General features: G+C 44.1%; 1 protein-coding gene across 1 annotated transcript; it reads left to right on the plus strand.

Annotated features, from left to right (window-relative positions):
- Positions 1 to 5372: 5372 nt before the first annotated feature.
- ccs (copper chaperone for superoxide dismutase) lies at positions 5373 to 9341 on the plus strand. The gene is made up of 8 exons (XM_030121348.1): positions 5373 to 5522; positions 5749 to 5821; positions 6237 to 6374; positions 7439 to 7613; positions 7802 to 7862; positions 8141 to 8218; positions 8289 to 8392; positions 8495 to 9341. Exons 1-8 carry the CDS (start codon positions 5388 to 5390, stop codon positions 8652 to 8654), a joined length of 924 nt encoding a protein of 307 aa, XP_029977208.1. The 5' UTR covers positions 5373 to 5387; the 3' UTR covers positions 8655 to 9341.
- Positions 9342 to 11385: the final 2044 nt, after the last annotated feature.

The following is an 11385-nucleotide window of genomic DNA, read 5'->3' on the forward strand; positions in this document are numbered from 1 at the left end:
ACGCCGTCCCCCCCCAACCCCGACACGCTTCACTTCATCTTCCATTTGAGCTGTCATGGTGCAATCAGCAGACAGGGAGCGGCGCTCGGATAGGGCTCTGACATTACTCTGACCTCTGCGGGGACCCTCACGCCGCTAACAACCCCCCCCCCCCCCCCCCCCCCCCCACCACCACCACCCCCACCACCCCCTCTCCACCCCCATCTGGGCGGTGGGCGGCTCTGCAGCTGAAGGGGCGCAGGTTTTTACTGAGAAAAATTACTTCAAAACAGTTTCTGCTTTCATATCTGCTCTGAGATCTGGTGTGTGTGCCGCTGTGTGTCCGATTCTGGCTGTAACTCCGCCTCCTCCCTCATCCTGAGCTCAGGCACTCCTCAGGGCTGTGTACTTGGCCCCCTCCGCCACTTCCTTTTCACCCAACCAGCTTAATACACTATATGCTGATGACACTACACTATGCAGATCGATTTCAAATGAAGCTTAGAGATGGGTTCCTCAAAATAACTTCAACATCAACCCCACGACTGGAAGGGAAGCAGGATTTGCATTTTCCATTGCTCCCAGCACCGTCGCCGTGTGCGCCCACGCCTGAAAGGAAAGATTTGCGTTTCTCATTTTAATGGACCATGGTGCCCAGGGTGTGGCTCAAGGACACCCATTGATACTCTAGATTCTAGGTGACACGCAGATGGATGTTATCAGTCTTTCTGTTTTGCATTTTAGCCTTGGTTTTCACTTCCTTGATTCTATTGATTTGGGAAAATAAGTTGAAAGAGGTACATTTTGTTTTAAAGTTAAAAAAAATCTTGGCAGCCGGAGCTCTAAAATGTTTTCTTTATTTTGGACATGATGACAATCTGTTTTATTTTACCTTTGTTCATTAAACTGCAGGCCTTAGAGTGTTTTAGCTGTTCCACTCATATTCTCACCTACAGACAAGTTTACAGTCTTCAGAAAACGTGATGTAAAGAAAGACTTGTTTTCATTTTTATTCTATTTGTATCCTACACTGATTTTCAAAATGATCAAATCTGCAAGCTAAAGACAGACTCATGTTGTAAAATAGCTGCTTTGACCATTAGGAGAAATGTATCACGACTAGGAACTTCTAAGGAGGCTAAAATACCCAAGATGGATGAAATGCCTGAAGCCATTTGAAAATCTTCAAAAACGTCCACGAAAGCTGAAAATGTCATAAAATACATGTAAGTTTTTCTTAATTTCAGATCTTTAGTGTGTTTTGAGGCTCCAGCCACATGTTATTTAGTTGGTGACAGTGAGAGAGGCTCATTTGGTCATGAAGGCGGCCGACCTCCGCCCCGACGTGTTTTCAGTCCCGAGAGCTTCTCCGCTGACGACGCCCGATCGCCTCCTGTCTAAAAATAAAGTTTTGCTTGCTTTGCCTCCTCGCAGCTGAAACTAGAGCCGCCGCTCGCTCTCAGAGTATTTAATAAGAGAATCTGACGGAGTCCGGGTGGGTTCCAGCGGGGTGGGGGAGGGGTCTGAGGTACAGTGACTCGTTTATGAGTACAGATAAAAACCTCCACTGTTCCGCACGGATCTGTCAGCGCGTCCTGTCAGCGCCGCGGCACGCTGAATACACACATTCACACACTCCTCTCCTCTCCCTTTCTCTCCTCCGCTCCTCATCTTTTCGGTCCATTTCATTTCACCTGCCCTCCTCCGCCCGCCGCCGCCGCTCCTCCTCTGTGTTCCAGCAGTGATTCGGTTTCACGCCGTGTGTGTTTCAGCTCGTTTCTGTGTGTGTGTGTGTGTGTGTGTGTGTGTGTGTGTGTGTGAGTGAGTGTGTTAATGAAATCCTCCCTCCCTCGGGTTCAGGTGTCACTGCAGCTCTTTCCCTTCCCTGCTTTGAAGCGGGAGCTCCGAGCCGAGGATCAGCGCCGGGCCAAAGGTTTTTTAGCAGTTTCCCATTTTCCTGAATAAATTAGCTGCGTGGGCGGCGAGCATGAGACCCAGAGAGAGAGAGAGAGAAAAGAGCCGCTCGGCACACACGTAGCAGGCGCCCGCATGTGTTTTCAGCCTGGCACACACTGCCTCAGCCCCGCTAAAGCCCGTGGTCATATTACTCAGCATGAGGTCAAAGGTCAAAGCCAATGAGCCGCCACCGTACAGAGGGAGGCCTGTTCTGACCGGGCCGCCGCTCCGCTCCTCCGTGTAGAACAGCAGCCTCTTGGTGTTGTATTGGAGGTAATGAGCGCTGCGCATGGACGGGCACACACACACACACACACACACACACACACACACGCACACACACGCACACACACTCTCTGCATATCAACCCAAATTCAGTCAGAGGACGTTAGATTCGGAGGCTTTTATTTTAGACCTGCGACCCAGATCTGAGAGCGCGTCTCGTCATCTGGAACGTCTCGTGGCTGGCTGTGATTTCACCAGGAGTCACGGAGGTGGAGGCGTTACTCACAGCCTCCACTCAGCTTCAAGTCCAAAGCAAGTCTAAAAGCAACGTTCACGCTGCAGGCCTGGATACGAGATAATATGAAAACATCAAAATGTCGGCAATGTTACAAAAAGACAAGTTTCCCCTTTTCGAAACGCACACACACTCACACACACACACACACACACACTCGGGCCTCTCTCGACCTCGTGAGCAGCCACCAGCTTAGCGGGGGTCGGCCTCTTTCCCATCGAACGCGGCACTCTAATCTGCAGGTCGGCTCTGTGGCAATAATCTATACACTTTGTGAAATTGACCTGCAGAGCGCCGCACCGCAGGAAACAATCATCATTACTCCGTGCATCCTCCATACAGCTTGCAGTGCCCACATACCCCCCCTCCTCCCCCCCTCTGCCTGACCCCAATAAACACACCGTCCGCCACACGCTGATCCCTCCATTGTTTCTACGTGCACGCCCCCCTGCAGCGTTCCCGCGTCCGCCTCACCTCTCCTCATTTATACGTTTACTTACAGCGACCGGATGACCGCGGCTCAAAGCGGCTGAGGGTTTCATTCCTCTGTGGACTGAAAATCAGCTTAAGGAGATTTCCAAACATACGTGGCTGGACGATATAAACATGAGATTATGGAAACCAGACAGAGAAAACAATCCCGTAAATATCTCCTCAGGCATTTTGAGCAGTTGGAGTCAGGAACTCATGAAACTCATGAACTAATTTTTTTGTGCATAGCTATAAGAGACGAACCAGTTTTGGGTTCAGAGTCAGTGTTTACAGGTACAGTAGGAGCTCTGACCCATCATGGTACGAGCTACAGTAATGAACCACAGAGGAATAATCATGACAGTCAATAATCAAGACAATGAAAATCTGCTCCTAGACTATAAAAAGTACACAATACTCTAGAGGCGTCCTGAATTTTGAAGCAGAAGGACATCAAATTATGAATTGACTCATAAATTAATGGAAAAACAAATTAAATTAAAAAGAAATAATCAAAATAAAACCAATTTAAAAAATAATATTTTAATAATTAGTAGTTATAACATTTGTAAAAAATTAATATAGGATTTAATTAAAAATAAATTAATTAATTGTAAATAAATACAATGTAATAATTGAATCAAATTAAATTAAATTGTAAAATTTCTGGTAAAAATATTAAAATTAAATAAAGAGAAGAAAAACTTTATCAATTATAGTACAAAACACTTTTTAGAATGACATTTCTCCATTTCATTTATCAATTAATTTGTTTTTTAGTGTATGCGCTATGGAAACAAGCTAACGTAATGAAATGTGTTTCAACGTCAGAGTGTAAAAGTCACGACTGTATCTAAAGCATCTAAATAGCAGAAAACTCTTCATTTATATTCACTCCATAAGCTTTTAGCATCCTAAAATGTAAAAAAAAATTAAATTTGAAAGTCTGACAGTCAACGGAAAATTGTAACTGTGGGGAAACTTACACTATAAAGGGAATTCAGTTTAGTGGTACACATATCTGAAAATACTTTTTTTTCCCTCTATACCACTGAACTAAAAGTATATTTTCATTTTGAAACGGTTTCTGTCATAATAGATTGATATCAAAGCACAAATATGAACTTTTTTCAGTAGTGTGACTTTATGCTGATGACACTGTGTTAATGTTCAAATGTTTCTACTCAATAAAAGCATTTCTAAATAAACATTTAGACTGTTTTCTTAGACACTGTTGCATGTTTCGTCTTTTACTCTTGGTGAACCTACATGCAGGTACAACCCATCATCAAGCAGACGAAGACAGAACTGTTATTATCGAACACAGCCGTGAGTCATGCTGACTCCCTGTATTCAGACATACAGTTTATAAAACCCTTCAGTCGGCAGTTTTGGTTTACCTGAGAAAGCCATGAGTTAATGCTCCATTAAATCTGACCCGCACTTTTGGTTTTTCGGCTCAGCTCTTTATGCAAACACTCTCCGTTTGTTTGAGCCACTGGGACAGCTCCCTCTGACTCACCCGCTGCTTTTACTGCTCATATAGGCGTCCATCGTTATGTTGTGTTGTTTCAGCTTTATTTAAGGTAATCTTGTTTCAGTCGCTGTCACGCATGGACACCCTGACAGTGACTCATCTTAAAACAACTTCCTCCGCTGTGGTCATTCCTTTGATTTATACTAATATGAACGGAAATGTATTGTTCAGGAAGCTGTGTGATTTTTAGTGACACAGTGAATGACATGAGTTTGAGATTTACTAGAATATGAAACATTCGGACATCTGTTAGTTCCTGTGCTCCTCACCTGTGGAAGAAACTTCCTGCCTGAACCACGACTTAAAACACTTTTATCAGCTCAGGCTTAACATTAAACAATATATTTCACTTATTTTTGCTAAATGCATCTTGATAAGGTTGTTACTTTCTTTATTCACTTTTCGTGCCTTTTTTTAATGACTTTGTTGTAATGCTTTTCATAATCTTAATCACTTAACATGTGATATAATTACAGTATTAGTACTACAGTATTAGTATTAGTAATCACATAATCGCAATGTTTGAATGTAATTTCTGTATGTCCCTCTAAAGCACTGCAAATTGCCTCGTGTTTGAATGGTGCAATTAAAATAAATATTCCTTTAAATCATCCAAAGAAACTATACCATTAAAGAGCTCCAAATATAAAATGTAATACTAATTCCGTTTTATGCATGTAGCTATTAATGTTTTAATTTATCTTTGATTGAATACCAAGTTTTACGACATTACAAATCAATATTTGTCTTCTCGGGATATGGGTGAAGACATGAGTTAATAATAATAATGTCTTTTTTCTTTAAATTATGTTCTTTACAGCTCTATATTGGCTTGGTGACAGCGTAGAGTCGCCTGCAGTGACAAGTTCTGACCACCAGGGGGCGGTAAGCTGAGGTCAGCGTGTGAGGTCCGACCTCACAAAGATGGCGGCGCCCGGTACAAAGTGCAGCGGGCTCGTTTCCGCTTGCAGAAAAGTGGGAAGTTTTCTCTTTAATTCGGCGTTTATCGCTAAGGACATGGCGTGGATCAACAAAATGGACTCGGAGAGACCCACCAAGGTTAGCAAGATGTATTTGTCACGTTTTTTTGTCTCGTATTTGATCGCGTCACGATGTTTATACCTAAAAATGTTGAGAAAACAGCAAAAGCGACCCATTTCTCAGCGGTGTGAGATCTGAGTGGCAGATAAAGAAGCAGCCCTCAAGCACGCAGCTACATGCGTGGTCTTATGTTTGCGTTGATCCTTCGGCTACAGATGTTTCACGCGAGCTTTGTCCTCCACAGCTGGAGTTCGCGGTGCAGATGACATGTGAGAGCTGTGCGCAGAAGGTTCGAGCTGCTTTAGAAGGAAAACCAGGTGAGACCAGATCCTGAGGAGCTCCCATCTCCTCATCCTGTCACTGAATGATTTGGAATAATGTTTGATTCTTACTTCCGTGTTTGAAACATTGTTTTTACTTTCTAAACCCTCATTAAAACTGTTAAAGCAACAGGTGGAAACTGCAGGGGGAGGGGGATAAGCAACATACACCTTCATTATGTTTACTGGCTCAATGAAATATATTTAACAAAGTGTTTTACATAGTTTTCAACTATTAAACAGGATGCTGATTGTAAATTTAGTTACCAGTGAACACTATGTACAGCCTTGACTTGGAGCATGCACGAGGTTTGATGGAGAATGAAGCCTGCCCACCTTGTGATGAGACAATGGCGTGCTGTGTTTTGTGTATTGTTATGTTTACCTGCCTCAAACCTCTCTGTGTTTGCAGGAGTGAAGTCGATCAGTATCGACATCAGTAAGGAGGCGGTGCTGGTGGAATCGTCCCTGACCAGCGCAGAGATTCAGGCCCTGATAGAGAGCACCGGGCGCAGGGCCGTGCTGAAAGGCATTGGGGGATCGGAGCAAGGTGAGGAACCTGAAGAGCACAAAAAAAACATTGCAATATCACTGGTTTTGACAGTTCTGGAATCTTGATTTATTGGGATCTAATATAGAAGTTAATTCCACCTGAGGATCATGTCGTCAGTCCAGTTGACTCTCATCACGGTACAGGAAAATAACAAGAGAAAACAGGATCAGAGACAGAGCAACAGCCAAAACCACAAGCTAATAAACTCACTGCAGCCTTAATGGAGGCTCCGATCAGAAACTTCCAGTTCTACATTTAGAGCGTGGCGAGCGTAGACCACAGGAGAGGGACGTATAATGTCAGTGACACACAATGGGGACTCTGTGTCATTCCACATGAGACGAGCTCAAAAAGCTCAGTGTCTCGTTCGACTTTAAGAAAGTGTAAGAACCTCCACTGAGCACTCTGAGAACCAAATGCTCTGATTCTACTGGCAGTTTTATGGATCTGGTGCATTCTGATGGTCGAAAGCTTTGTGTGTTCTCAAAATTTTGAAGAAGTTCATTAAAACATATTTTATTTTTCATTTTTTTGACTGTTTTTATGCATTATATGGTGTTAAAATTGTTAATTTAGAATCATTCATTTAAGAATGCTGCCTTTTTCTTTTTTGAAAAAACAGTTTTTAATCGGGTTTTGATTCCATGTAGTTGCTGTGCAGTGGTTAAACAGTTAATCTCCTCATCATCTGTGTGAAGGGAAGAGCAGCCCTGACCACACTGGGAGGCGCCAAGCCAGCGTCGTACTACATGTTTATCACAGTTAATCTCTCTGACACCGGGCGATACGGCAGATTCTCCCCTTCTGAACATGCCGCGCCGTCCTGGAGAGCGATCCAAAGCCTGGGTTTAAAAATAGCCCCTCTTCAGCTATACGTCTGAGCGTTTTCACTCAGCAGCTGATAAAATCGGATGTGAAATTGGAAGCATACATCGCAGGCCTTCATCCCAGACGGATTTCTCATGCATTCCTGTCCCGTATGTGACCCGAGGCCCGTCTCTGTCAGATCTAAACACCGTCTGGAAGCATCGCAGTGGAATCTGTGTGTGTTTTTATGCCAGATCTGGGGGCGGCGGTGGCCATGTTGGACGGCGGGGGCTCCATCCAGGGCGTGGTGCGTTTCCTGCAGCTCTCCGAGGAGCGCTGTCTGATCGACGGGACCATCGATGGGCTGGAGCCCGGAGCCCACGGCCTGCACGTGCACACGCTGGGGGACCTCACACAGGACTGCCTCAGGTGGGCCCAGATCAGCAGCTTAACGCCGCGAAAGGACACTTTGATCTCAGAAAATGTCATAATCTCTGGAGGTCAGAGCAGATTGGATTACTGAATCATGTGTGAGAATAATGATTTAGATATAAGAGCAGACGATGAGTGGACTTACAGGGCCTGCTGTTTAAATTCAACATCTTCTGTGTCTGCAGTGTTGGAGAGCACTTTAACCCCTTCGGGAAGCCACACGGTGGTCCAGGAGACTCCGACAGGGTAAAACCAACCGTCCTGATAGAGAGAATGATTGTAAACAAGTGGTATTTTTAGGCTCTAGTAGCATTTTGATGAAGTCATGTTAATTTTTTTGTGCCACTGCTATGGAATAAAGTGATCATTTTATTGCAAAAATATACATGTAAATCCTCATATTTTACCCAAATGTATGAATTTAGAATAATGAAGACTCTCCAGAGATGGAGTGATCTGCCTCAGATGTTCTGCTCCAGATGTTAGCATCAGTGTAATTGTTCCACGGGGCTCCTGTGTTGCAGCACGCCGGCGATCTGGGAAATATCGTCGCCGGACCAGACGGCAGAGCCTCGTTCAGGCTAGAGGACACCCAGCTGAAGGTAACACACACACACTTAGCCCTGATAGACAGCTTGTAATGCTGAACTACTCGCCTCGCTGTGGACACAGGTGTGGGACGTGATTGGTCGATCTCTGGTGGTGGACGCGGGGGAGGACGACCTGGGCCGAGGCGGCCACCCTCTGTCCAGACAGACCGGGAACTCCGGCCAGAGGTACCAAACACTGACGCCCGATTAAACCGAAACACCACTGTGATGCTTAAAAATACAAGAAAAACACAGACGATGAGCTTCCCGGTATTTTCTGCTGTGCAGACTGGCCTGTGGGATCATTGCCCGCTCCGCCGGCCTCTTCCAAAACCCCAAGCAGATCTGCGCCTGCGACGGCGTCACGCTCTGGGAGGAGCGAGACCGACCCATCGCCGGGAAGGGTCGCAGCAAGGCCGCCACCGAGACGCCGTCCGCAAACCTCTGAGCCGGCTGGAGCGTGGAGGAGGACGGAGATTCTCCCGGAACAGTTCTCTTTGTGTTGCACACGGGGTTTTCTCATGCACTGACGCAGGTCTGGACGTTTGGAAAGCGGCGTCTGATCAGGGAGAAGTTGGTTATTTGTTTCTCACACTTGCACTGGCTGGAACGGATGTACGTGTCTGAACTGCGGGGGACAAAATAGACGTTACGATCGTCAATAAATGCACTCGTCTTGAGAAATAATTCCACAATGAAGCGTTTTCAAAAGCTGATGCCTGCATTTGTTTTCACTATTTCAACCCACCGATAAGCTTGGGGCAGATTCTGTAAAGACATCTGAAGTCAGACGTCGCTTCAGCTCTTCACTGAGTCTCTTTAGCTGTCTTCTCTCATTTTAACAGATTTATTTATTGGTTTTTAAAGCTTGAATATGTGTCAGACCAGATTCAAAGAGGAATGTAGAGATACAGTGAAGTAGCGTTCTGTTTTTATCTCCTTCAGCTTGGAGCAGACTGACTGACCCTCGCTGTTTGCTGAGTTTATGTTGTTCTCTGTTCATAAGGCACTTGGTTTTTTTCCTTTAACTTAGCAAAGATGTCATATTAAGCCATTGATGTGAAAAAGAAATGGTGTAAATAAAGTGTATAAATAACCTAAATCAAACTTATTTTAAATTAAAATGAAAAGTCATGCTGTTGTACTGGATTTTATTTTCAAGTTTTGTTAAGAATTCATTGTATTACCGTGCACAGGATTGACTATTTTATAGGAGTATTCACATGTTTTTCATATTGTAAAGCAAGACAGTGATTTCATGTGATTGGAAACAAACCGCATCTGAGACATCAATAATGACGGGCGGGGTCACAGAGGAGGACATCTTTCTCCAGACCTCCACAACTTCCCGTGACCTTCAGATGAGCTGCAGGACGGTTCGTAGAGACCAGTCACACCTCTGTGTGTTTGGACAGTCTGGATTTGGCGGTTATCGGGTGAACGATACTTGTCTGACTGGATTGTACTCTCTTGCACCATATCTGCAAAGCGACATCAGATTAAATCCTGTGGGTTAAGAATGAGACGCCACTCAAGTCCATGACCTTGTGAAGGCAGACGAGCAAATACTTTTGAAGATCTTGCAAATTCGAAGAAAAGATTGCCATGATTTCAATTACTTTGTTGGTCTCAGGTCAGTGAGGAGGTGTGAGTCAAATGCCACCCAGTGAAAGGGCAAGAGGGGGTAAAAACCCGGAGGGGGGTGGGGTCTGCTCAGCAGTTTCTTCCAGCGTGACGTCTGAGTGTCGAGTTTCTGCAGCAGCGCTCGGTGAGGGGACAGCGTTCCGCATCGTCCGGCTGTCCACCTGAGGACAGTCAGAAACAGAGACATCAGCATCCTGGCGTCAGGCTCATGAGACGCCCGCATTGATTTTCTTTCCCTCCTCACTGAGCTTATTGAAGATCCCTTCCTAATCTTGAGTCAATGTCTTAATTCCATTTGTGTCTCCGGGCTGATCACTTTAAATATTGACTGACTAATGAAAAGTATATTTACTTTAAATTATGAGAAGGGGCTGAAATAAAAACACTTAACAATAGCATTAGTGTCAAATGCAGCAATAGATCAGAGCGGTCAAATACACTTTAGTTCAGGGGCCACATGAGGCCGAGATTCATCTGCGGTGGTAAAAGAGTGTCGTAATGACCTTTAAATCTAAATTGGAAAGTTTTTCTTTGTTGTGGCGCAGAGTATACGTGATGAAAACGTCAATATTTTCAGAAAAAACAAAAGATGACTGAGGAAAATTACTCCAATCTCAACATAAATTGTGATCTTGTAGTATATGAATAGAATAAGGCCTGATATAAATACTTTTAAATACTGTCGTAGCACTATATTCAACAGAAAAAGTGATTAAATGGAAGAAAGTTTTCCATTTTCACTTCACTTTTAAAACAAACGTTTCAGTAACCTTTTTTTAAACTACTGAGTCACTTGTTTCCTTGTGTAACAAAGTTGCAGCTTGTTGGTTTGTTTTTATGAATTTGGTTCATTTTCATTACTCGCTGATCTTTTTCACTCGTTTTTTCCAAGACAAGACACGCATTGATGAAGGAAAATTCTTGGTTTTGCTGAAAAAACTCTATGAATTGAGTTTATTGTAAGCAATGTAACAGTCTTATTTGAGCACAGCTCTTTCCTCCTCTACATTATGCCACATGTCTAACCTGAATAGCATCATTTATAGCAATATACAAAATCTGACAGATAACACAAAGTTCCTAATCCGGGGTTTCTGTAACGGGCTCCAGTATGGCGGTTACTGTGCTTGAGTAAAAATTGTCAGTCATTTTTCGTCCTCTGGCTGTTCTGCTTGTTTCCTAATAGGAACTGACTTGATTTCAGCCTGAAATCGACTTTCTCTTGTATAAAACTGCGCAACAGATAATGAAAGGTGAATGTAGTGACTTTGTGATTGTAACTGAGTAGAATTCAAGCAGTGGTCTCATTTCACAACAGATGATCAGTATGAACAGACCAGCACAGAATCCAAGACCAAGATCAGGACATCTCAAAACTAAAATAAGACCAAGACCAGAGCGCCCCAACACTAAGATCAAGACCAAGGCCAGAGTGTCCGATGACCAAGAACAAGAGCATCCAAAGACCAAAGACCAGACCATCTCAAGAACAAGAAAATGTCAAAGATGTGAAGGGCTAAGACGAGAGCATCCCA

The sequence above is a fragment of the Salarias fasciatus genome, chromosome 3, assembly GCF_902148845.1.
Source record: "Salarias fasciatus chromosome 3, fSalaFa1.1, whole genome shotgun sequence".
Taxonomy (NCBI): domain Eukaryota; kingdom Metazoa; phylum Chordata; class Actinopteri; order Blenniiformes; family Blenniidae; genus Salarias; species Salarias fasciatus.